Raw genomic sequence first — 27471 nt, forward strand, 5'->3', positions numbered from 1 at the left:
TGGTTCCGGGAAGGACGGCGGCGCCCCCCGGTGGTGAACGCAGGAATGAAGGCGGCTTTACAGGGTTTCTCCATCAGGATCTGGGCCGCCGCGGACCCCAACGATCCGTGTTTGGGCCAAATCGTAATCCACAACGTAGGAGAACCGCCGAGAACGACGCCAGCAACGCGGACTCCAGGACGGTCGGATTCAGTATTTTATCACATTCCGTACAAAGAAGCAGAAAAACAACAAAACAACACAAAAGAAAGAGATAAGGGGACTAACATCCAAATTTGAGACTACCCCTTTAAGGGGGTCATCCGTTACCTTCTTAGTGTCTCCGCTAAATAAAATAAACCGCCATCTTTACCCCCCCCGGATCGGCGCGGCCTCGTCTGGTTTCTCTATTCGGGCAGATGAACGTCCCCAATGACGGAATAGAGAAGGGCTGACGATCTGATCGGCTGCAGCGGTCACCTGAGTGGTGGGAGACACAGCGCTGGTCCGGAGGGGGTAATCATTTTAGGTTTGGCGCAGCAGATTAGAAAAGGTAAGAAGTTCCACACATGGCTGCAGCGGCGGATTCAGACCAACATCGTCTCTGCCAGCGATGGACCGTCGGGGGAGGGGGTGCCGCCGCGTCACTGCCGCTCGTACATCTCCTTCAGGATCTTCATGCTCTGGGCGTAGCGCTGCTGGTTTCGATAGGACCCTTCCTTCCACCTGGCGCATACAAATAAAGTTTATTATCTCTGAATACGGACGGAGGGGTCCGGGGAGCGCAGCGATATTTCCGCCTCCTCTTACCTCTGCCGGATCTTCTTCCAGTGGTGCATGTTTTGGTAGATGAGCGCTGACATGCTGGGGGTCCCATCTTCGTTCTGAGATATGAGGGGAGACAGTAAAGCGGGTGGGAGCGCTGCCGCTGGTCTGCATTTCCTGCAGCCGCCACTAGAGGGAGCTCCGGGGAGAAGGGATTATTATGGAGTCCTGCGTGTGCCGTGAGCTCCCCCTGCTGGCCGCTAATATGTGTCCTGATAACGCCCGCCAATACGCCCCTTACTCCGGCCTGTGTAGGATCAGCCCCCCAAAAATAGTTAATAAGTACTTGTAATTCTCCTGAAGGGTACCAATGGGGCCCCCACTCTCCTTGGGTAGGGCATTAGTTCTGTCCATCTCTACGTATGGAAACAACGGAGTCCTGACGTGTGGTGTACGGACCCCCGCCATACTGGCCGCACTCACCAGTTCCATTATGGGGGGCACCTCTTGAAAGGGAAGGGGCGACGGTATCCGCAGGTTGATGGGTTCTCCGCTTTCTTTCACCGGGCAGGAGGACGGTGCCGGCATCTGGTAGATGTTCTGAGCGCTGCCGTTTACTACGTCGCCCTGAAGGTTTGAGAAAGGATCCGATAAGTCTGTGGAAGAACTACAACTCCCAGCAGGGAGACACCCACCCCCCCTCCCCCTGCGGCCAGTACCTCCTCTGATGGCGGTGGAGTCAGCGGTGGCTCGGGGACTTTGCTCCCTGGAGAATTGCGGAGCCAGGCTCGGCACACGGGGTACAGCGGCGTGTCTTCCGAGAACTGCGCCAAATCCACGCTACGGTCAAAGAGGCGGATGACGAACGTGTCTGCGAGAGAGAGAGAGGAGATAAAGGGGTTAATGTCGTCTACCAGCGCTGGCCACCGGGGGGCGCCCTTCCCGACTCACTGCTCCTGGGGAGCGTCGCCTCCGGGAGTCCGTCCTCCTCTTTTCGCTTCTTCCGGCGATGGTGCGAGGGGCGCACGGACGACCTGGTGACCACAGGACGAAATGAACAGAGAGCATAAACCACGAGGGGTTAATACTGAGGGCCCCCCCAATATCCTGCTATAGTGGGGGCAGAACACTGTGCTTAGACCCCAATATATCGCACCCTTCTATATTATATATATCCGCCCGGTCTAGGGTTCTTCTGAAAAGGACATTACGAGCACAGCCACGCCCATCAGCTCCTCTCCTCCAATCAGCACTGTGGAGAACACTGCGGATTGGCTGAGAAGCTCTCCGCTCTAATGTCCTTTCCAGCAGGATGCCGGCCGCAGTGACGGAGCCCCAGACGCTGCACAAGGACGCAGGAGAATTACCTCTTTCCGGCAGCAGATGGAGAAGAGTCTCTGGAAAAGACAAAAAACAAAAGAGGAACCCGATCACGAGACAATTGTGAAACGCCAAGAGGAAGCGCCGACTGTGCCACTCTATGAACGCCTCCGCCTGTCCGTGCGGAGGGTGGGAAAAAGAAGCAGAAGTGTCCGGGGTGAGAGCCGCAGCGGAGGAGGGGAGTCACACCGCTCTATTTTATTTACCCTTTAAAGGGAATCGGACCATATATATATCTTTTTTTTTTTAAATGTCCAATTTGTGACTTTTTGCTGCTCGATTTACCGCAATCAGCGCTGACTGACGCAGCGGTGCGTGTAGATGGCGTCGCTTACTTGCACTGGGGGTCTGCAGATGATTTTCCACTTTCATCTTCCATCTGTTCTCTGCAAATCACAAAAAAGATCACAAGTTTACGTCACAATGACGCTCGGCTCTATAGAAGCGAATGGGGCTGAGCTGCAGTACCGCACACGGCCTGCGGACAGGGAGGGGGCGCTGTGTTCTTTTAGAGTAGCAGCCATGTTTTACATAATCCTGGCAGATATTGAGGACGTGTGCTGTCATCAGTCATCCCCAGAAGATGAGGACCCCCAAAAAGCTAATCTGCAGAGCATCCAGGTGATAAAAGCCATAAATGTGGTAAACCCCTTTAATATCACAGTAATAGAATCCTATAATGAAGGCACCCCCCTTACCTGTCCACCTCACTTCTGTCCAGGAGCCCCTTTAAGACGGCATCGAGGCGACTGCGGGCGCTCGCCGCCTCCAGATCTGACGGAGGAGGAAGACACATATCACAATTACAGCAACAAGCCAGAGACAGGTGGACATCCCCTTTAAGAAATTTACCAGCTCATCGCCAAGCCTCGTCCTGCTCTTAACTCATGTATCGAGGCTTTGGCGGTGATGGCGGAGCTCAGAGGGGGCATGACACGAAAAATAAATGACAATCTTCTGTCCCGCAGCTGCAGACTTGTCACAATGTGTCATTGTATAGGGAGGCGTCACAGCCGAGGGAATGGGAATTGGGGAAAAGAAGGAGCAGCGTCCTCACCTGTCTTCTCCACCTTCACCTTGGCCAGAGACATGGCGGCCGGCAGCGCTCGTCCTGGGGCGTCAGATTCTACAGAGGAGAACAATGGAAATATTCAGATTCAGCAGAGAACGTCTCTCCTGACTGTTCCCCGTCAGCAGCAGAGTCTTCAGGATTGCATAGACCCCTCTGGCTGTTATAACCTGCTGCACACGGGATGTCACCAGACACCGGCTTGTGGCCGCTCCTGAGGAATCCGAGCCCAGCCCTCATGGCGTTGGCCCCCAGGTCACTAATATTCTTAGGTCCACTGCCTTCTTCACATCTGACCAAAGTTTCTCCTTCAGGTCCACACTAGGCCCCCACTCCAGAATCTTCTGTGATGTCTTCTGGCACCAAACATCGCTGGACTGTGAGGCGCTGGAATCATTGCTAGATGGAAAGTTCCATTACCCCAGAGCATCAGCTCCGCACACAAGGAAGGCATTCTCCTAGGATTTCTGACATTCTAATCCATTGTCACATTCAGATTTCCAGTATCCAAAGAAGCAAAACTATTGAGTATCGCTGAGCCTCCACCATGCTTCACTGTATACATCACAGAGCCTCCACCATGCTTCACTGTATACATCACAAGGCCTCCACCATGCTTCACTGTATACATCACAGAGCCTCCACCATGCTTCACTGTATACATCACAAGGCCTCCACCATGCTTCACTGTATATATCAGAGCCTCATCCATGCTTCACTGTACACATCACAGAGCCTCCACCATGCTTCACTGTATACATCACAGAGCCTCCACCATGCTTCACTGTATACATCACAGAGCCTCCACCATGCTTCACTGTATATATCACAGAGCCTCCACCATGCTTCACTGTATACATCACAGAGCCTCCACCATGCTTCACTGTATACATCACAGAGCCTCCACCATGCTTCACTGTATACATCACAGAGCCTCCACCATGCTTCACTGTATACATCACAGAGCCTCCACCATGCTTCACTGTATACATCACAGAGCCTCCACCATGCTTCACTGTATACATCACAGAGCCTCCACCATGCTTCACTGTATATATCACAGAGCCTCCACCATGCTTCACTGTATACATCACAGGGCCTCCACCATGCTTCACTGTATACATCACAGAGCCTCCACCATGCTTCACTGTATACATCACAGAGCCTCCACCATGCTTCACTGTATACATCACAGGGCCTCCACCATGCTTTACTGTATACATCACAGAACCTCCATCATGCTTCACTGTATACATCACAGAACCTCCATCATGCTTCACTGTATACATCACAGGGCCTCCACCATGCTTCACTGTATACATCACAGGGCCTCATCCATGCTTCACTGTATACATCACAGGGCCTCCACCACGCTTCACTGTATACATCACAGAGCCTCCACCATGCTTCACTATATACATCACAGGGCCTCCACCATGCTTCACTATATACATCACAGGGCCTCCACCATGCTTCACTATACATATCAGAGTTTCCCCCATGCTTCACTGTATACATCTCATACACGCTTCACTGTATGTACCACAGAGCCTCCACCATGCTTCACAGTACACATCACAGAGCTTCTACCATGCTCCACTGTACACATCAGAGCTTCCCCCATGCTTCACTGTATGCATCACAAAGCCTCCGCCATGCTTCACTGTATACATTCACAAAGCCTCATCCATGCTTCACTGTACATATCCCAGAGCTTCCACTATGCTTCACTGTATACATCACAGAGCCTCATCCATGCTTCACTGTATACATCAGAGCTTCCACCATGCTGCCCTGTACACACAGAACCTCCGCCATGCAGCCCTGTATACATCACACAGCTCCACCATGCTTAACTGTATACATCACAGGGCCTCCGCCATACTTCACTGTATATATCACTGATCCTCCACCATGCTTGACTGTATATATCACTGATCCTCTGCCATGCTTCACTGTATACATCACAGAGCCTCCACCATGCTTCACTGTATATATCACAGAGCCTCCGCCATGCTTTACTGTATACATCACAGAACCTCCATCATGCTTCACTGTATACATCACAGAGCCTCTACCATGCTTTACTGTATATATCACTGATCCTCCGTTATGCTTCACTGTATACATCACTGATCCTCCGCCATGCTTCACTGTATACATCACAGGGCCTCCACCATGCTTCACTGTATACATCACAGAGCCTCATCCATGCTTTACTGTATATATCACTGATCCTCCGCCATACTTCACTGTATACATCACTGATCCTCCGCCATGCTTCACTGTATACATCACAGGGCCTCCACCATGCTTCACTGTATATATCACAGAGCCTCATCCATGCTTTACTGTATATATCACAGAACCTCTACCATACTTCACTGTATATTGTGAGCCTCCGCCATGCTTCACTGTATACATCACACAACCTCCACCATACTTCACTGTATATTGTGATCCTCTGCCATGATTCACTGTATATATCACAGAGCCTCCACCATGCTTCACTGCATACATCACAGGGCCTCCACCATGCTTCACTGTATACATCACTGATCCTCCACCATGCTTCACTGTATATATCACTGATCCTCCGCCATGCTTCACTGTATATATCACAGAGCCTCCACCATGCTTCACTGCATACATCACAGAGCCTCCACCATGCTTCACTGTATACATCACTGATCCTCCACCATGCTTCACTGTATATATCACTGATCCTCCGCCATGCTTCACTGTATACATCACTGATCCTCCACCATGCTTCACTGTATATATCACTGATCCTCCGCCATGCTTCACTGTATATATCACAGAGCCTCCACCATGCTTCACTGCATACATCACAGGGCCTCCACCATGCTTCACTGTATACATCACTGATCCTCCACCATGCTTCACTGTATATATCACTGATCCTCCGCCATGCTTCACTGTATACATCACTGATCCTCCACCATGCTTCACTGTATATATCACTGATCCTCCGCCATGCTTCACTGTATATATCACAGAGCCTCCACCATGCTTCACTGCATACATCACAGGGCCTCCACCATACTTCACTGTAAACATCACTGATCCTCCACCATGCTTCACTGTATATATCACTGATCCTCCGCCATGCTTCACTGTATATATCACTGATCCTCCGCCATGCTTCACTGTATATATCACAGAGCCTCCATCATACTTCACTGTATACATCACTGATCCTCCACCATGCTTCACTGTATACATCACTGATCCTCCACCATGCTTCACTGTATACATCACTGATCCTCCACCATGCTTCACTGTATATATCACAGAGCCTCCACCATGCTTCACTGTATATATCACAGAGCCTCCACCATGCTTCACTGCATACATCACAGGGCCTCCACCATGCTTCACTGCATACATCACAGGGCCTCCACCATGCTTCACTGTATACATCACAGGGCCTCCACCATGCTTCACTGCATACATCACTGATCCTCCACCATGCTTCACTGTATATATCACAGAGCCTCCACCATGCTTCACTGTATACATCACTGATCCTCCACCATGCTTCACTGTATATATCACAGAGCCTCCACCATGCTTCACTGTATATATCACTGATCCTCCGCCATGCTTCACTGTATATATCACAGAGCCTCCACCATGCTTCACTGCATACATCACAGGGCCTCCACCATACTTCACTGTAAACATCACTGATCCTCCGCCATGCTTCACTGTATATATCACAGAGCCTCCACCATGCTTCACTGCATACATCACAGGGCCTCCACCATACTTCACTGTAAACATCACTGATCCTCCACCATGCTTCACTGTATATATCACTGATCCTCCGCCATGCTTCACTGTATACATCACTGATCCTCCACCATGCTTCACTGTATATATCACAGAGCCTCCACCATGCTTCACTGTATATATCACAGAGCCTCCACCATGCTTCACTGCATACATCACAGGGCCTCCACCATGCTTCACTGCATACATCACAGGGCCTCCACCATGCTTCACTGCATACATCACAGGGCCTCCACCATACTTCACTGTAAACATCACTGATCCTCCACCATGCTTCACTGTATATATCACTGATCCTCCGCCATGCTTCACTGTATATATCACTGATCCTCCGCCATGCTTCACTGTATATATCACAGAGCCTCCACCATGCTTCACTGCATACATCACAGGGCCTCCACCATACTTCACTGTAAACATCACTGATCCTCCACCATGCTTCACTGTATATATCACTGATCCTCCGCCATGCTTCACTGTATATATCACTGATCCTCCGCCATGCTTCACTGTATATATCACAGAGCCTCCATCATACTTCACTGTATACATCACTGATCCTCCACCATGCTTCACTGTATACATCACTGATCCTCCACCATGCTTCACTGTATACATCACTGATCCTCCACCATGCTTCACTGTACATATCACAGAGCCTCCACCATGCTTCACTGTATATATCACAGAGCCTCCACCATGCTTCACTGCATACATCACAGGGCCTCCACCATGCTTCACTGCATACATCACAGGGCCTCCACCATGCTTCACTGTATACATCACAGGGCCTCCACCATGCTTCACTGCATACATCACTGATCCTCCACCATACTTCACTGTATATATCACAGAGCCTCCACCATGCTTCACTGTATACATCACTGATCCTCCACCATGCTTCACTGTATATATCACAGAGCCTCCACCATGCTTCACTGTATATATCACTGATCCTCCGCCATGCTTCACTGTATATATCACAGAGCCTCCGCCATGCTTCACTGCATACATCACAGGGCCTCCACCATACTTCACTGTAAACATCACTGATCCTCCACCATGCTTCACTGTATATATCACAGAGCCTCCACCATACTTCACTGTATACATCACTGATCCTCCACCATACTTCACTGTATACATCACTGATCCTCCACCATGCTTCACTGTATATATCACTGATCCTCCACCATGCTTCACTGTATACATCACTGATCCTCCACCATGCTTCACTGTATATATCACTGATCCTCCGCCATGCTTCACTGTATACATCACAGGGCCTCCACCATGCTTCACTGCATACATCACAGGGCCTCCACCATGCTTCACTGTATACATCACAGGGCCTCCACCATGCTTCACTGCATACATCACAGGGCCTCCGCCATGCTTCACTGTATATATCACAGAACCTCCACCATGCTTCACTGTATATATCACAGAGCCTCCACCATGCTTCACTGTATATATCACAGAGCCTCCACCATGCTTCACTGTATATATCACAGAACCTCCATCATGCTTCACTGTATACATCACAGAGCCTCCACCATGCTTCACTGTATACATCACAGAGCCTCCACCATGCTTCACTGTATATATCACAGAACCTCCACCATGCTTCACTGTATACATCACAGAACCTCCGCCATGCTTCACTGTATACATCACAGGGCCTCCACCATACTTCACTGTATACATCACAGGGCCTCCACCATACTTCACTGTATACATCACAGAGCCTCCACCATGCTTCACTGTATATATCACAGAGCCTCCACCATGCTTCACTGTATATATCACAGAACCTCCGCCATGCTTCACTGTATACATCACAGGGCCTCCACCATACTTCACTGTATACATCACAGAACCTCCACCACGCTTCACTGTATATTGTGAGCCTCCACCATGCTTCACTGTATATATCACTGATCCTCCACCATGCTTCACTGTATACATCACAGAGCCTCCACCATGCTTCACTGTATACATCACAGGGCCTCCACCATACTTCACTGTATACATCACAGAACCTCCACCACGCTTCACTGTATATTGTGAGCCTCCACCATGCTTCACTGTATATATCACTGATCCTCCACCATGCTTCACTGTATACATCACAGGGCCTCCACCATACTTCACTGTATACATCACAGAACCTCCACCACGCTTCACTGTATATTGTGAGCCTCCACCATGCTTCACTGTATATATCACTGATCCTCCGCCATGCTTCACTGTATACATCACAGAGCCTCCACCATGCTTCACAGTACACATCACAGGGCCTCCACCATGCTTCACTGCATACATCACAGGGCCTCCGCCATGCTTCACTGTATATATCACAGAGCCTCCACCATGCTTCACTGCATACATCACAGGGCCTCCGCCATGCTTCACTGTATACATCACAGGGCCTCCACCATGCTTCACTGCATACATCACAGGGCCTCCACCATGCTTCACTGCATACATCACAGGGCCTCCGCCATGCTTCACTGTATACATCACAGAACCTCCACCATGCTTCACTGTATATTGTGAGCCTCCGCCATGATTCACTGTAGGCTTGTGGCAGATTGGAGGTGCCTTTTCTTGCACTTTTAGGTCAGTAGACTTTATCTCTCGGAGTTCTGCAGACCTCCAGTGTTTATTATGCACCTTACTGTGAGAATTGTATCCTCAGTGCCGGCTGCCAACAAATCTTACTGCAGTCACTGAAGCCGGCGTCATCTTCTCTGCCGGTATAGCGCGTAGCAGGTTATAACAGCCAGGCGGGCTCTCCTCTGCACGAAGCTCATAGAGGACGGACACTCCTCCGCCTCCAGCGCTCAGTACAGGAGCTCGGAGACCCCCCCGTGTTACCGTGCACACCCGCGGACTCTCCTCCCGGACTCTCCCGGTCTCCGTTACCGACTCAACTCACCTTAAAACCCGCTCCTGTTCTGGCCACGCCTCCCGCCCCATCATACCCCTTACTTCCAAACATAACTATTGGTTCTCATACGTGCACGTCACAGCAATTCAGCCAATCAGAGGTGTGTAAACCATGTTACGCCTCTTGTACGTGCGTAATGACGTAGTTTGACGCAGAGTTCTGCGGAAGGCCTGACGGGTAATGTAGTTCATTGTGCCCTTTGTGAGGGACTTGGCCTCCCAGAATCCTGTGCGGCGTGGTTACAGTTGCTAAGGCGACCCGCGGCCGGAAACGGCGGGAGGTTCGAGTGCAGGAGACCGAGGAGAGCGGATGTCAGCACGTCACATCCCGGACCCGACACGTCCTCTCGGTATTTATCAGCTTCTTACTCGTTAAAAGCGTGTATCTGCTGTCACCAAACGTCAACCTGAGTGACCACTGATTGTCTGCTGCGGTATCATCATAGCCATACTGCTGCTGACAATCGCTGCCATCTACAGAGCTCAGAGATTGGCTGCGGCGGTGACAGCGCTGCTGACAATCACTGCTGTCTACGGAGCTGCGAACGTCAGGGATTGGCTGCACTGGTGTCAACATAGCAATAGCGCTGCTTACAATCACTGCCATCTACAATGCAAGGGGGTCAGAGATTGCCTGCAGCGGTGATGTCATTGCGCTGCAGACAATCACTGCTGTCTACAGAGCTGCAAAGGTCAGAGATTGGCTGCACTGGTGTCAACATAGCTATACTGCTGCTGATAATAACTGCCATTTACAGAGCTCCGGGATTGGCTGCAGTGTTCACGTGATGGTGGTGCAGACAATCGCTGCTGTCTACAGAGCTCCGGGATTGGCTGCAGTGTTCACGTGATGGTGGTGCAGATACTCGCTGCTGTATACAGAGCTCCGGGATTGGCTGCAGTGTTCACGTGATGGTGGTGCAGACACTCGCTGCTGTATACAGAGCTCCGGGATTGGCTGCAGTGTTCACGTGATGGTGGTGCAGACAATCGCTGCTGTCTACAGAGCTCCGGGATTGGCTGCAGTGTTCACGTGATGGTGGTGCAGATACTCACTGTTGTCTACAGAGCTCCGGGATTGGCTGCAGTGTTCACGTGATGGTGATGCAGACACTCGCTGCTGTCTACAGAGCTCCGGGATTGGCTGCAGTGTTCATGTGATGGTGGTGCAGATACTCACTGTCTACAGAGCTCCGGGATTGGCTGCAGTGTTCACGTGATGGTGGTGCAGACACTCGCTGCTGTCTACAGAGCTCCGGGATTGGCTGCAGTGTTCACGTGATGGTGGTGCAGACACTCACTGCTGTCTACAGAGCTCCGGGATTGGCTGCAGTGTTCACGTGATGGTGATGCAGACACTCGTTGCTGTATACAGAGCTCCGGGATTGGCTGCAGTGTTCATGTGATGGTGGTGCAGACAATCGCTGCTGTATACAGAGCTCCGGGATTGGCTGCAGTGTTCACGTGATGGTGGTGCAGACACTCGCTGCTGTCTACAGAGCTCCGGGATTGGCTGCAGTGTTCACGTGATGGTGATGTAGACAGTCGTTGCTGTATACAGAGCTCTGGGATTGGCTGCAGTGTTCACGTGATGGTGGTGCAGACACTCGCTGATGTCTACAGAGCTCCGGGATTGACTGCAGTGTTCACGTGATGGTGGTGCAGACAATCGCTGCTGTCTACAGAGCTCAGGGATTGGCTGCAGTGTTCACGTGATGGTGGTGCAGACACTCGCTGCTGTCTACAGAGCTCCGGGATTGGCTGCAGTGTTCACGTGATGGTGATGCAGACACTCGCTGCTGTATACAGAGCTCCGGGATTGGCTGCAGTGTTCACGTGATGGTGGTGCAGACACTCGCTGTTGTCTACAGAGCTCTGGGATTGGCTGCAGTGTTCATGTCATGGTGGTGCAGACACTCGCTGCTGTCTACAGAGCTCCGGGATTGGCTGCAGTGTTCACGTGATGGTGGTGCAGACAATCGCTGATGTCTACAGAGCTCCGGGATTGGCTGCAGTGTTCACGTGATGGTGGTGCAGACAATCGCTGCTGTCTACAGAGCTCAGGGATTGGCTGCAGTGTTCACGTGATGGTGGTGCAGACACTCGCTGCTGTCTACAGAGCTCCGGGATTGGCTGCAGTGTTCACGTGATGGTGGTGCAGACACTCGCTGCTGTCTACAGAGCTCCGGGATTGGCTGCAGTGTTCACGTGATGGTGGTGCAGACACTCGCTGCTGTATACAGAGCTCTGGGATTGGCTGCAGTGTTCACGTGATAGTGATGCAGACACTCGTTGCTGTATACAGAGCCCCGGGATTGGCTGCAGTGTTCACGTGATGGTGGTGCAGACACTCACTGCTGTCTACAGAGCCCCGGGATTGGCTGCAGTGTTCACGTGATGGTGATGCAGACACTCGTTGCTGTATACAGAGCTCCGGGATTGGCTGCAGTGTTCACGTGATGGTGGTGCAGACACTCGCTGATGTCTACAGAGCTCCGGGATTGGCTGCAGTGTTCACGTGATGGTGGTGCCGACACTCGCTGCTGTCTACAGAGCTCCGGGATTGGCTGCAGTGTTCACGTGATGGTGGTGCAGACACTCGCTGATGTCTACAGAGCTCTAGGATTGGCTGCAGTGTTCACGTGATGGTGGTGCAGACACTCGCTGCTGTCTACAGAGCTCCGGGATTGACTGCAGTGTTCACGTGATGGTGGTGCAGACAATCGCTGCTGTCTACAGAGCTCAGGGATTGGCTGCAGTGTTCACGTGATGGTGGTGCAGACACTCGCTGCTGTCTACAGAGCTCCGGGATTGGCTGCAGTGTTCACGTGATGGTGGTGCAGACACTCGCTGCTGTATACAGAGCTCCGGGATTGGCTGCAGTGTTCACGTGATGGTGGTGCAGACACTCGCTGTTGTCTACAGAGCTCTGGGATTGGCTGCAGTGTTCATGTCATGGTGGTGCAGACACTCGCTGCTGTCTACAGAGCTCCGGGATTGGCTGCAGTGTTCACGTGATGGTGGTGCAGACAATCGCTGATGTCTACAGAGCTCCGGGATTGGCTGCAGTGTTCACGTGATGGTGGTGCAGACAATCGCTGCTGTCTACAGAGCTCAGGGATTGGCTGCAGTGTTCACGTGATGGTGGTGCAGACACTCGCTGCTGTATACAGAGCTCTAGGATTGGCTGCAGTGTTCACGTGATGGTGGTGCAGACACTCGCTGCTGTATACAGAGCTCCGGGATTGGCTGCAGTGTTCACGTGATGGTGGTGCAGACACTCGCTGCTGTATACAGAGCTCCAGGATTGGCTGCAGTGTTCACGTGATGGTGGTGCAGACACTCGCTGCTGTCTACAGAGCTCCGGGATTGGCTGCAGTGTTCACGTGATGGTGGTGCAGACACTCGCTGATGTCTACAGAGCTCTAGGATTGGCTGCAGTGTTCACATGATGGTGGTGCAGACACTCGCTGCTGTATACAGAGCTCTAGGATTGGCTGCAGTGTTCACGTGATGGTGGTGCAGACACTCGCTGCTGTCTACAGAGCTCCGGGATTGGCTGCAGTGTTCACGTGATGGTGGTGCAGACACTCACTGCTGTCTACAGAGCTCCGGGATTGGCTGCAGTGTTCACGTGATGGTGGTGCAGACACTCGCTGCTGTATACAGAGCTCCGGGATTGGCTGCAGTGTTCACGTGATGGTGGTGCAGACACTCGCTGCTGTCTACAGAGCTCCGGGATTGGCTGCAGTGTTCACGTGATGGTGGTGCAGACAATCGCTGCTGTCTACAGAGCTCAGGGATTGGCTGCAGTGTTCACGTGATGGTGGTGCAGACACTCGCTGCTGTATACAGAGCTCTAGGATTGGCTGCAGTGTTCACGTGATGGTGGTGCAGACACTCGCTGCTGTATACAGAGCTCCGGGATTGGCTGCAGTGTTCACGTGATGGTGGTGCAGACACTCGCTGCTGTATACAGAGCTCCAGGATTGGCTGCAGTGTTCACGTGATGGTGGTGCAGACACTCGCTGCTGTCTACAGAGCTCCGGGATTGGCTGCAGTGTTCACGTGATGGTGGTGCAGACACTCGCTGATGTCTACAGAGCTCTAGGATTGGCTGCAGTGTTCACGTGATGGTGGTGCAGACACTCGCTGCTGTATACAGAGCTCTAGGATTGGCTGCAGTGTTCACGTGATGGTGGTGCAGACACTCGCTGCTGTCTACAGAGCTCCGGGATTGGCTGCAGTGTTCACGTGATGGTGGTGCAGACACTCACTGCTGTCTACAGAGCTCCGGGATTGGCTGCAGTGTTCACGTGATGGTGGTGCAGACACTCGCTGCTGTCTACAGAGCTCCGGGATTGGCTGCAGTGTTCACGTGATGGTGATGCAGACACTCGCTGCTGTATACAGAGCTCCGGGATTGGCTGCAGTGTTCACGTGATGGTGGTGCAGACACTCGCTGTTGTCTACAGAGCTCCGGGATTGGCTGCAGTGTTCATGTCATGGTGGTGCAGACACTCGCTGCTGTCTACAGAGCTCCGGGATTGGCTGCAGTGTTCACGTGATGGTGGTGCAGACAATCGCTGATGTCTACAGAGCTCCGGGATTGGCTGCAGTGTTCACGTGATGGTGGTGCAGACAATCGCTGCTGTCTACAGAGCTCAGGGATTGGCTGCAGTGTTCACGTGATGGTGGTGCAGACACTCGCTGCTGTCTACAGAGCTCCGGGATTGGCTGCAGTGTTCACGTGATGGTGGTGCAGACACTCGCTGCTGTCTACAGAGCTCCGGGATTGGCTGCAGTGTTCACGTGATGGTGGTGCAGACACTCGCTGCTGTATACAGAGCTCTGGGATTGGCTGCAGTGTTCACGTGATAGTGATGCAGACACTCGTTGCTGTATACAGAGCCCCGGGATTGGCTGCAGTGTTCACGTGATGGTGGTGCAGACACTCACTGCTGTCTACAGAGCCCCGGGATTGGCTGCAGTGTTCACGTGATGGTGATGCAGACACTCGTTGCTGTATACAGAGCTCCGGGATTGGCTGCAGTGTTCACGTGATGGTGGTGCAGACACTCGCTGATGTCTACAGAGCTCCGGGATTGGCTGCAGTGTTCACGTGATGGTGGTGCCGACACTCGCTGCTGTCTACAGAGCTCCGGGATTGGCTGCAGTGTTCACGTGATGGTGGTGCAGACACTCGCTGATGTCTACAGAGCTCTAGGATTGGCTGCAGTGTTCACGTGATGGTGGTGCAGACACTCGCTGCTGTATACAGAGCTCCGGGATTGGCTGCAGTGTTCACGTGATGGTGGTGCAGACACTCGCTGCTGTATACAGAGCTCCAGGATTGGCTGCAGTGTTCACGTGATGGTGGTGCAGACACTCGCTGCTGTATACAGAGCTCTAGGATTGGCTGCAGTGTTCACGTGATGGTGGTGCAGACACTCGCTGCTGTATACAGAGCTCCGGGATTGGCTGCAGTGTTCACGTGATGGTGGTGCAGACACTCGCTGCTGTATACAGAGCTCCAGGATTGGCTGCAGTGTTCACGTGATGGTGGTGCAGACACTCACTGCTGTCTACAGAGCTCCGGGATTGGCTGCAGTGTTCACGTGATGGTGGTGCAGACAATCGCTGCTGTATACAGAGCTCCGGGATTGACTGCAGTGTTCACGTGATGGTGGTGCAGACACTCACTGCTGTCTACAGAGCTCCGGGATTGGCTGCAGTGTTCACGTGATGGTGGTGCAGACACTCGCTGATGTCTACAGAGCTCTAGGATTGGCTGCAGTGTTCACGTGATGGTGGTGCAGACACTCGCTGCTGTATATAGAGCTCCAGGATTGGCTGCAGTGTTCACGTGATGGTGGTGCAGACACTCGCTGATGTCTACAGAGCTATGAAGCTCAGTAATTGTCTGCAGCGGTGACATGATGGCGATAGTGGTGCAGAAATCGCTGGCAGCTATGAAGCTCAGGGATTGGCTGCAGCGTTAATAACAGCGCTAGCATTGCATACAATCACTGCGGTCTACAGAACCATTGAGTTCTGTGATTGGTTGCAGCTCTGCCAATGTGACGTCACCGCTGCAGACAATCCCTGTGATGAGCACATCCTTCTGTGTAATGGCCACCTTAGTTGTCACCCAGCTGTCCCAATGTTTAGTAGAAGAACTGACTCCAGGACTCCTGATGATAATAATAATATTTTCCTGCAGAGATCTGAGGAATCGGGAAGGAGAAGCTGCAGGGGTCGGAGCACCATGAAGAGCAGGTACACTGCGTCCCCGGGCCGTCCCTCCCCCACCTGCTGCTCACTGTGCCATGTGTGCCTCTAGGGGGCGCTGTAGATAATACTTCCCTATGATGCGTAACCCCGGCTCCTGGGCACAGCGTGGCGCACATGTTCTGGTTCCGTGTGATCGAGCGCTCGCCTTTTTCTTCTTTTGTCCGTGTACCTGAGACTGGAAGCCGATCCGCAGCCTTAATAATGAATGAGCCCCGGGCGGCCGTCACCGATACGGCATTTTCCAGGCTGCGAGTTTTATCCATCGCCTCTTCGTACTGATCTAATATAAACCTATAATGATGGCGTGTGATATACAGTGGGGTGTAAAAGTCTAGGCACCCCTGGTCACAATTCCTGTTGAAGGTGAAATGATTGATTAACATTTTTAAAAATTACAAAAAGGAAAATAGGCTGATGCAAAAGTCTGTGCACCCTGCATGGTTATTACCTAGTAGCGCCCCCTTTTGCAAGTATCACAGCTTGTAGATGCTTTTTGTAGCCAGACGACAGTCTTCCTATTCTTCTCTGGTGGATTTTCTCTCCAGTTCTGTGACATTCCTGGGTCGTCTTGCTTCCTCTGCTATTTTGAGGTCACAGATTTTCAATGATGATCAGATCAGGGGACTGTGAGGGCCATTGTAAAACCTTCAGCTTGCGGCTTTTGAGGTCGTTTATTGTGGATTGTGACGTGTTTAGGGTCAGTATCCATCTGTAGCAGCCATCTTCTTCCTCTCTTCACCTTCAGCTTTTTTTTACAGATGGTTTTATGTTTGCATCAAGAATTTGTTGAAATTTCATTGAATCCATTCTTCTCTCTACCCCTGAAATGTTCCTCGTGCCATTGGCTGCAACACAACCCCAAAGCATGATTGATCCACCACCATGCTTAATGGTGGGCGAGATGTTCTTTCCCTGAAAATCTGTGACCTTTTTTTCTCCACACATATGCGTGAGCATTGTGGCCACAGCGATCGATTTTTATCCTCATTGGTCCACAGAAATTGTTTCCACAATGCGTCAAGGTTATTTAGATGTTCTTTTGCATACCTCTGATGCTGCATTTTATGGTGAGGACGCAGAAGAGGTTTTCTGCTGATGACCCTTCCATTAAGGCCATATTTGTGCAGGGAATAAACAAAAAAAGTTACACTCTGTAGAACTAAGGCACGTCAATATGAAATATATTAATAGCAATACTGCCTCTGAATACTAGGAAAAAAGGAGACGCTTAGCACATAATTTGGCCAATGCTTTCCTGCCCAGCAACCAACAACAAGGTATTTTTTTGTGTTTATTGTATATGGAGATGGCTGCTCCTAGAATGCACCTGTTCACATTAGCTTAGAAGTGCCAGTCAGTCTTTTGTCACATATTTGTGCAGGGTTTCTGAACAGTCTTACTGAAGGTCTGTTGCTGTGAAGCAGGGGGTTCTGATTTGCTTCTCTATCAATCCTACGAGCAGCTCTCACTGACATTTTGCTTGGTCTTCCAGACCTTATCTTGACCTCCACTGTTCCATTTCTTAATTACATTTTGAACTGAGGAAAGGGTAACCTGTAAACGCTTTGCTTTCTTCTTATAGCTTCTCCTGCTTTGTGGCCTCCACCATTTTCAGAGTGTAGATCCCATGGGTGCGGCTTTAGGCACAATGTTGGAGGAGGCTGGGTTTTTATAAAGCTGGGAGATTAGTAAACGAGCCATAACCCTAACGGGCTAATTAAGGGCAGAAAGCTTGGACCAAGTAATCTGACCACACAGAAGTCCAGGGGCGCCCAGACTTTTGCATGCCACTGTACCGTGCATATTATATGGCCCTGTGCTGTGTTTCATCCGTCACCTCCTCGTACTGATACGATATATATTATAATGATGCCGTGTGATATATTCTGCACGTTATATAACATTGTGCTGGGTTTTTTTTTCAGCGTTGCGGTGTTCTCCAACCAGGGCGACCCTTTCCCGACCCAAACAAGAGCCAGGACTCACTATCGCCCGTCCGTTCCCCAAACACTTAATGATGCGCAGAAACAAACCGTAAGTGCTGCACACAACCATGTCAGTAGAGGGGGTAATGCAGGGGAACATCCGGCGGCAGAGAATCGACCATACACCACGACGTCCGACCAATCACGTGCGTCTCCTGCAGGTTCTCAGCCCGGATCGGCTCCGTTCTCTTCCTCACCACCTGTCTGACGCCCTCAGCCCCCCTGATCTCAGCTTCCTTGTGGGATCCCAGCGGCTGCTGCCCGGCCTTCCCGAGTCAGAGCCGCCCGAGCCTTGTGATGAATCGTGGCCGTCCACAGAAGGAAGCAGTAAGACCCCAGAGCGGGATGAGGGGCCGGCTGACCCCACTAGTGGAGAGACCGATAAGCAGCGAGCCCCGGGGTCTGAGCACTCAGTGCTGGCAAGGTGACTAATAACACTGCTAATGTAATGTATGTACCAGCAGAATAGTGAGTGCAGCTCTGGGGGATAACACAGGATGTAACTCAGGATCAGTAATGTAATGTATGTACACAGTGACTGCACCAGCAGAATAGTGAGTGCAGCTCTGGGGTATAATACAGGATGTAACTCAGGATCAGTAATGTAATGTATGTACACAGTGACTGCACCAGCAGAATAGTGAGTGCAGCTCTGGGGTATAATACAGGATATAACTCTGGATCAGTAATGTAATGTATGTGCACAGTGACTGCACCAGCAGAATAGTGAGTGCAGCTCTGGAGTATAATACAGGAGGTAACTCAGGATCAGTAATGTAATGTATGTACACAGTGACTGCACCAGCAGAATAGTGAGTGCAGCTCTGGAGTATAATACAGGAGGTAACTCAGGATCAGTAATGTAATGTATGTACACAGTGACTGCACCAGCAGAATAGTGAGTGCAGCTCTGGAGTATAATACAGGAGGTAACTCAGGATCAGTAATGTAATGTATGTACACAGTGACTGCACCAGCAGAATAGTGAGTGCAGCTCTGGAGTATAATACAGGAGGTAACTCAGGATCAGTAATGTAATGTATGTACACAGTGACTGCACCAGCAGAATAGTGAGTGCAGCTCTGGAGTATAATACAGGAGGTAACTCAGGATCAGTAATGTAATGTATGTACACAGTGACTGCACCAGCAGAATAGTGAGTGCAGCTCTGGGGTATAATACAGGATGTAACTCAGGATCAGTAATGTACTGTATGTACACAGTGACTGAACCAGCAGAATAGTGAGTGCAGCTCTGGGGTATAATACAGGATGTAACTCAGGATCAGTAATGTAATGTATGTACACAGTGACTGCACCAGCAAAATAGTGAGTGCAGCCCTGGGGTATAATACAGGATATAACTCAGGATCAGTAATGTAATGTATGTACACAGTGACTGCACCAGCAGAATAGTGAGTGCAGCTCTGGGGTATAATACAAGATGTAACTCAGGATCAGTATTGTTATGTATGTACACAGTGACTGCACCAGCAGAATAGTGAGTGCAGCTCTGGAGTATAATACAGGAGGTAACTCAGGATCAGTAATGTAATATATGTACACAGTGACTGAACCAGCAGAATAGTGAGTGCAGCTCTGGGGTATAATACAGGATGTAACTCAGGATCAGTATTGTAATGTATGTGCACAGTGACTGAACCAGCAGAATAGTGAGTGCAGCTCTGGGGTATAATACAGGATGTAACTCAGGATCAGTAATGTAATGTATGTACACAGTGTCTGAATCAGCAGAATAGTGAGTGCAGCTCTGGGGTATAATACAGGATGTAACTCAGGATCAGTAATGTATGTACACAGTGACTGCACCAGCAGAATAGTGAGTGCAGCTCTGGGGTATAATACAGGATGTAACTCAGGATCAGTAATGTAATGTATGTACACAGTGACTGCACCAGCAGAATAGTGAGTGCAGCTCTGGAGTATAATACAGGATGTATCTCAGGATCAGTAATGTAATGTATGTACACAGTGACTGCACCAGCAGAATAGTGAGTGCAGCTCCGGAGTATAATACAGGATGTAACTCAGGATCAGTAATGTAATGTATGTACACAGTGACTGAACCAGCAGAATAGTGAGTGCAGCTCTGGGGTATAATACAGGATGTAACTCAGGATCAGTAATGTAATGTATGTACACAGTGACTGCACCAGCAAAATAGTGAGTGCAGCTCTGGGGTATAATACAGGATGTAACTCAGGATCAGTAATGTAATGTATGTACACAGTGACTGCACCAGCAGAATAGTGAGTGCAGCTCCGGAGTATAATACAGGATATAACTCAGGATCAGTAATGTAATGTATGTACACAGTGACTGCACCAGCAGAATAGTGAGTGCAGCTCTGGGGTATAATACAAGATGTAACTCAGGATCAGTATTGTAATGTATGTACACAGTGACTGCACCAGCAGAATAGTGAGTGCAGCTCTGGGGTATAATACAGGATGTAACTCAGGATCAGTAATGTAATGTATGTACACAGTGACTGCACCAGCAGAATAGTGAGTGCAGCTCTGGGGTATAATACAAGATGTAACTCAGGATCAGTATTGTAATGTATGTACACAGTGACTGCACCAGCAGAATAGTGAGTGCAGCTCTGGGGTATAATACAGGATGTAACTCAGTATCAGTAATGTATGTACACAGTGACTGCACCAGCAGAATAGTGAGTGCAGCTCTGGGGTATAATACAGGATGTAACTCAGGATCAGTAATGTAATGTATGTACACAGTGACTGCACCAGCAGAATAGTGAGTGCAGCTCTGGGGTATAATACAGGATGTAACTCAGGATCAGTAATGTATGTACACAGTGACTGCACCAGCAGAATAGTGAGCGCAGCTCTGGGGTATAATACAGGATATAACTCAGGATCAGTAATGTATGTACACAGTGACTGCACCAGCAAAATAGTGAGTGCAGCTCTGGGGTATAATACAGGATATAACTCAGGATCAGTAATTTATGTACACAGTGACTGCACCAGCAGAATAGCGAGCGCAGCTCTGGGGTATAATACAGGAGGTAACTCAGGATCAGTAATGTAATGTATGTACACAGTGACTGCACCAGCAGAATAGTGAGTGCAGCTCTGGGGTATAATACAGGATGTAACTCAGGATCAGTAATGTATGTACACAGTGACTGCACCAGCAGAATAGTGAGTTCAGCTCTGGAGTATAATACAGGATGTAACTCGGGATCAGTAATGTAATGTATGTACACAGAGACTGCACCAGCAGAATAGTGAGTGCAGCTCTGGAGTATAATACAGGATGTAACTCAGGATCAGTAATGTAATGTATGTACACAGTGACTGCACCAGCAGAATAGTGAGTGCAGCTCTGGGGTATAATACAGGAGGTAACTCAGGATCAGTAATGTATGTACACAGTGACTGCACCAGCAGAATAGTGAGTGCAGCTCTGGAGTATAATACAGGCTGTAACTCAGGATCAGTAATGTATGTACACAGAGACTGCACCAGCAGAACAGTGAGTGCAGCTCTGGAGTATAATACAGGATGTAACTCAGGATCAGTAATGTAATGTATCTACACAGTGACTGCACCAGCAGAACAGTGAGTGCAGCTCTGGAGTATAATACAGGATCAGTAATGTCCTGGGTTTTGGGCAGAGTTGCCCGTTAACCACATTGTGATGTAACTACAGGTACATAGCCCGGTTTCGCAGTGGGGGTCCCACCAGTCGCAGGGAGCGATCTCCCCCACATTTCGGGCTGAGAGACTTTTGGTGGCTGCAGGACTCCTCTTCCAGTCCAGAGATGCCGCGGTTTCGTCCAGACTCAGGTGGGTTTCGCTCCCCGGCGTTAGTGGAGGAATGAGGACATTAGTGGTGAGGTCGGGGTGATGACATCATATCCTTCTCCTGTAATTAATATCACTCTCCTCCGACCTTTCACGCTGTGGTTGTGGGGTCCGGAGTAGTGAGGGGGTCTTTGTGTGACTAGTGTCTGGGATTATTGCCTCCTGAGTACCTGGTGCTGTTGTTCTGTTGCAGGGACCTCGGCTCCTCTGGGGTCTTCTCCTCACATTCTGGAGCGGACGCCCCCTCCGGCGGTGAGTTACTGTTGTATCGTGCGATATGTCGGAGGTCGGGGGGTTTCTAAGCTTTGTCCCATATTCCCTTTTTCCCAGGACTGCTCAGTGGACGACTCCGGGCTTTGTCCTGATGACGTGGACATTGCCGGCCTCCAGCTCCGAGCAGGGAAGCTGATCCTGCAGAGGTGAGCGCCCGAGCAATCCAGAAAAAGCACTATAGTACGGTAATAAAGGCGACCCCGATATTAAGTGCACGCAACTGCGGCCCTGACTGACAGAAAAATAAACTTTGCATAAATGAATAGTAGAACCGAATATGAGCAACTTTGTAATTTATTTTATCAGAGAAATCTGCTTCTATCTCCACTTATGAGCCACTTCTCCTCATTCCTCACTGATAAAACTGCTAGGATCAGCAGCATGCCAACTCACTAAGGGATCTGCTTACAGCTGCCCATTGAAGTCTATGGAGAGGGCAAATGGGAAGGAGCCAAGGGAGACAGTGTTGTTGCTTTATAGGAAGAGTTTTATCTAGCCCCAAAGCTGGATTCACAGCTGTAGTTCTGTACAATGTCTTCCACAACGCTGTTTTTTTTGTTTTTAGTGTTTTATCTCACCATGGTGGAGGATATACAGATATACTGCTGTATAATTAGCTCGTTGCTGCTGCTTTTTAGTGTTTTTTTTTATCTCACCATGGTGCAGAATACACAGTTACACTTCTCAATTCTGCTGTATAATGTCCTCCATGCTGCTTCTGGTGTAAGTGTTCCTCGCCACAGTCCTGGGATTCACATCTACACTTCTGAGTCATGTCCACCACGCTGCTGCTTTCTATTAAGGCTTTTATCTTGGCGCAGGGCTGGATTCACAGATGCATTGCTCTGTACTGCTTCACAACCCAAAAAATTTGAGAAAGACTCTGCAGATGGGATAGGACACCGCTGGGAAAGCCATGGTCTACATATTTTTGTTGTTGTTGTCCTTTTTGTCTTGTGGCAGCGAGTCGTCCCTGAGCAGCGTGGGCCCCGTGAGCTCCGAAGGTCTGGGGTCTTCTCCGGTGTCCAATGTCTCCAGCTCAGATGGTGACGGCAGTGGCAGGACGAGACCACCCCCGCTGGACACTGGTAATGATAGGACTAGCTCATACATGCTGGACTTCATTGGCCTGGAGAATGTAACCCCCTATGTGTTCTGTTTTTATTCCTAATGTTAGCCCCTGTCATGCCTGTTTCACGCCCGATCCTCACTCCCATCCGAGCCCACCCTACACCGGCCCCCGAGGAAGACATCTTATATCAGTGGCGATTGCGCAGGAAGATGGAACAAGCACGAGAAGGGACGATGCAGGTCTCCACCCGCAAGCGCAGCCCATCTCCACCCCTCCGAATTCCCAGACAGGTAGGTATAGCAGGGCACAAGTGGCCCTGGTGGTCTAGTATCCCTCTCATTGATCCGCTACACAATCATCAATATTCGTCTTCTGTCGCTCCTCCCTATAGGTTCCACACATAGAGGTCTCCATAGACCCGCCTTACCAGGTGTCATCACAGGGGGCAGCACTGAGCGTTTACGGTCCATCACCGCCGCATGTTCCCACCTCCTACCCTCTGGCCAGTCCGAGTGTGGCCCCAAACAGTAGCGTACCCCCACATCTGCATCTTCTGTGCGACATCCTACCCTGCGCGCAGAGCCAGAAGGCGCAGGCTGTTCATCCCGCGGCCCAGCCCAGGGAAGATGGCACATTACACCTGGAAAGCAAGAGGCAGCAGCCACGCCAGCGCCAGACGCCGCCTGAACGGCCGTGGACGACTGCGCCGACGGAGGAAAAAAAGAGAAAACATAAAGGAGACAAAGCTAAACTAAGGCAGAAAGGTCCAGCAAGAGCCATGGTGGGCCGTGCTCCCGAGTCCCCCGTTCACCAAGCACTGGAGCAGGTAACTGTACGAAAAAGACCCCGAAACTGAGCTGCGTGTCCAAGTGCATCGGTATTTCCAGTGATTTACCACTGGGGGCGCCATCCCATTATATGTAGTGGTCTATATTAAAGGGATATTCCCATCTATCACTGGGATACACCATTAATGATCGCGAGGGGTCTGACGTACGGGACGTCCATTGATCCTGAGAATGAAGACTTCAGGGGGGGGCTTTATATTGATACGGTCGGAGGTTTAGCATCTGGGGACCACGTGTGCAGACATCTTGTCACGCGTCGTCCACTTCCCGTATGTCTTAATTCTCCTGGTTCCTCATTACATTGACAGGTGATCTCAGAGCGACTTTTCTCTCCTCTACCGTCTCCAAAACCCAAATGCGAGAAAAGAGAGCGGAGACCCTGCACCGCCTCCGAGGAGGATGACGCCGACCCGCGACCTGTAGAAATCGCCGCTCATTTGCTGGAGGAAGCAGAAGGTACTGATCGGTCTCTGTGTGAACAGGGCTCTAAACCTCGCTGCCCGCGGGGGTCACTTACATCAGCATGGAGTGGTTCTGCAGGTGCCGCATTGCTTTACGTTTGCCTAGGAGCAGCTGGCGATCGGCTGCAGGGGTCACTTGATCCGCTGGGAGAGACGGCAGGAACATTGCCTTTATAAAATAGAGACTTTAGCATTTAAGAAGATGTCATCCAGTGGTGACAGTAAAAGCCGAATTGGCACTCAGTAAAGGGGTACTGCCATTTCTCAGTAGGTGTATTAATAATATTCGCAAATACCTTTAATTAGAAATGTATAGTTCTCCTGATTAGCAGGGCACTGCAGTAGCTTAGCTATCCGCGGTTACGTCCACTAAGAACTAGGTAACCATAGATACCTAAGCTACTGCATATTGGGAAAGTGACACAACTAATCAGGAGAACTATACTACATTTCTAATTGAAGGAATTTGCGAATATTATTATTATTTCACCTACTACATATTGGGCTAGGAACTTGGAGATGGGATTAAAGAGACCCTTCTACAATAAACCTATCATCGCTGTTTGATACTTTGTTCCCCCATTCATGGATTTCGGCATTGTGTGTCTATAGATAAGGTCATAGTTAACCGTTAACCCGACCGTCCTCTTTTGTTTTTTTTACATTGCAGATTCTGACGGTGCAGAATTTGACGACGACCCGCTACTCCAAGTGTTGCGTGAACAGCGAGACTCCTTACGTGCGAGACTCCGGTAATACCGCAACGTCCACCCCGATAGTACTGTAATAATGCTGTGTATCAGTCACATTCAGGGCTGCAGAATTATGAAGGCAGCTCTGGATGTGACTAGAGCAGAGAGCGCAGATGGATGTGCTGGACTAACGCTGTGTATCACATATCGTTTCCCAGGGCAGTGGATTCCAGACTGGCTGAGCTGGAGGAGCGAGAGCCGCCGGCATCCCATCACCCCGGCCGCTCACGTGTTTGACTATGAAGTAATATTTATTATTGTATTTAATGTGAACGAGCAGCAATCTGTGATTTTTCTAATAAAATAATAGGATCGAGCATTTAGCTTTTTCATTTCACACTCTTCCGCGCTCCCTGTTCCATTCCCCGCACCCTTTCCCTGCTCCCCGCGCCCTTTCCCTGCTCCCCGCGCCCTTTCCCCGCTCCCTTTCCCCGCACCCTTTCCCCGATCCCCGCACCCTTTCCCCGCCCCCTTTCCCCGCACCCTTCCCTGCTCCCCGCACCCTGTCCCCGCACCCTTTCCCCGCTCCCCGCACCCTTTTCCCGCTCCCCGCGCCCTTTCCCCGCTCCCTGCGCCCTTTCCCCGCTCCCCGCGCCCTTTCCCCGCTCCCCGCGCCCTTTCCCCGCTCCCTTTCCCCGCTCCCTTTCCCCGCTCCCTTTCCCCGCTCCCCGCGCCCTTTTCCCGCTCCCCGCGCCCTTTTCCCGCTCCCCGCACCCTTTCCCCGCTCCCCACACCCTTTCCCCGCTGCCCGCACCCTTCGCCCGCACCCGCACCCTTCCCTGCTCCCCGCACCCTTCCCCTGCTCCCCGCACCCTTCCCCTGCTCCCCGCACCCTTCCCCTGCTCCCCGCACCCTTTTCTGCTCCCAGCACCCTTCCCCTGCTCCCCGCACCCTTCCCCTGCTCCCCGCACCCTTCCCCTGCTCCCCGCACCCTTCCCCTGCTCCCCGCACCCTTTTCTGCTCCCAGCACCCTTTTCCCCTGCTCCCCGCACCCTTCCCCTGCTCCCCGCACCCTTTTCTGCTCCCAGCACCCTTTTCCGCTCCCCGCACCCTCTCCCTGCTCCCCACTCCCTGTTCCATTCCTGTTCCTCGCACTCTTTCTCTGCTCCCCGCTCCCTTTCCCTGCTCCCCGCACCCTTTCCCTGCTCCCCGCACCCTTTTCCGCTCCTCGCACCCTTTCTCTGCTCCCCGCTCCCTTTCCCTGCTCCCCGCACCCTTTCCCTGCTCCTCGCTCCCTTTCCCTGCTCCCCGCACCCTTTCCCTGCTCTCCGCACCCTTTCCCTGCTCCCCGCACCCTTTCCCTGCTCCCCGCTCCCTTTCCCTGCTCCCCGCACCCTTTCCCTGCTCCCCGCACCCTTTCCCTGCTCCCCGCACCCTTTCCCCGCTCCCCGCACCCTTTCCCTGCACCCTTTCCCCGCTCCCCGCACCCTTTCCCTGCTCCCCACTCCCTGTTCCATTCCTGTTCCCCGCACCCTTTCCCCGCTCTCCGCACCCTTTCCATGCTCTCCGCACCCTTTCCCTGCTCCCCGCACCCTTTCCCCGCTCCCCGCACCCTTTCCCCGCTCCCCGCACCCTTTCCCCGCTCCCCGCACCCTTTCCCTGCTCCCCGCACCCTTTCCCTGCTCCCCGCACCCTTTCCCCGCTCCCCGCACCCTTTCCCTGCTCCCCGCACCCTTTCCCTGCTCCCCGCTCCCTTTGCTTTGTGTATCTATACACTGATAATTGGGAAAATTTCCGGGAGTCAAACATTGCAACAAGAAGAAATCTGCCATCGTTGCAATTCACTGACAGCAAGCAGAGGTCCTGACCTGGAAGAAGTGAAAATCTCCAGGTTGCAGAACATCTCCGTGTACCGCAACTAGGAGTTTGCTCGCAGCAGTGCTCATCGTCGAACTTTCCACCCCACTATCACCACCGGGTGGGATCAGCCTGTGACTTTCCGGTACGCTTCCATGCATACATTGTAGAA

At 51.1% G+C, this 27471-nt stretch overlaps 2 protein-coding genes across 4 annotated transcripts; one reads left to right on the forward strand and one right to left on the reverse strand.

Moving 5' to 3' along the window:
* Positions 1-183: 183 nt before the first annotated feature.
* Positions 184-10003, reverse strand: LIN37 (lin-37 DREAM MuvB core complex component). 3 transcript variants are annotated; one of them, XM_069741738.1, is made up of 10 exons: positions 9951-10003; positions 3182-3250; positions 2823-2898; positions 2460-2510; positions 2112-2141; positions 1696-1778; positions 1464-1615; positions 1228-1371; positions 790-863; positions 184-705 (listed from the first exon to the last, which is right to left on the reverse strand). In XM_069741738.1, exons 2-10 carry the CDS (start codon positions 3213-3215, stop codon positions 624-626), a joined length of 726 nt encoding a protein of 241 aa, XP_069597839.1. In that variant the 5' UTR covers positions 3216-3250; positions 9951-10003; the 3' UTR covers positions 184-623. The 3 variants fall into 3 exon arrangements, with proteins under 3 accessions (XP_069597839.1, XP_069597841.1, XP_069597840.1); XM_069741740.1 differs by lacking the exon at positions 9951-10003 and adding an exon at positions 9899-9922; XM_069741739.1 differs by lacking the exon at positions 9951-10003 and adding an exon at positions 9890-9917.
* A 177-nt stretch (positions 10004-10180) lies between these two features.
* Positions 10181-25817, forward strand: PROSER3 (proline and serine rich 3). Its single transcript, XM_069741151.1, has 13 exons — positions 10181-10311; positions 16185-16240; positions 18181-18289; positions 18402-18664; positions 21942-22078; positions 22290-22348; positions 22427-22515; positions 23333-23457; positions 23547-23731; positions 23833-24267; positions 24598-24745; positions 25421-25502; positions 25661-25817. The coding sequence occupies exons 2-13, from the start codon at positions 16230-16232 to the stop codon at positions 25737-25739; spliced, it is 1722 nt and encodes a 573-aa protein (XP_069597252.1). The 5' UTR covers positions 10181-10311; positions 16185-16229; the 3' UTR covers positions 25740-25817.
* The last annotated feature ends 1654 nt before the right edge of the window (positions 25818-27471 follow it).

This window comes from Ranitomeya imitator, chromosome 10 (genome assembly GCF_032444005.1).
Source record: "Ranitomeya imitator isolate aRanImi1 chromosome 10, aRanImi1.pri, whole genome shotgun sequence".
Classification (NCBI taxonomy): domain Eukaryota; kingdom Metazoa; phylum Chordata; class Amphibia; order Anura; family Dendrobatidae; genus Ranitomeya; species Ranitomeya imitator.

Coding starts and splice junctions, on each gene's coding strand:
- LIN37 (XM_069741738.1), bottom strand. CDS start 3,215: ATGTCTCTGGCCAAGGTGAAGGTGGAGAAGACAG. Junction 2,511..2,822: donor GACAGAAGTGAGGTGGACAG/GTAAGGGGGGTG, acceptor TGTGATTTGCAG/AGAACAGATGGAAGATGAAA. Junction 706..789: donor TGGAAGAAGATCCGGCAGAG/GTAAGAGGAGGC, acceptor TGTATGCGCCAG/GTGGAAGGAAGGGTCCTATC.
- PROSER3 (XM_069741151.1), top strand. Junction 22,516..23,332: donor GGGAAGCTGATCCTGCAGAG/GTGAGCGCCCGA, acceptor GTCTTGTGGCAG/CGAGTCGTCCCTGAGCAGCG. Junction 25,503..25,660: donor TCCTTACGTGCGAGACTCCG/GTAATACCGCAA, acceptor ATCGTTTCCCAG/GGCAGTGGATTCCAGACTGG.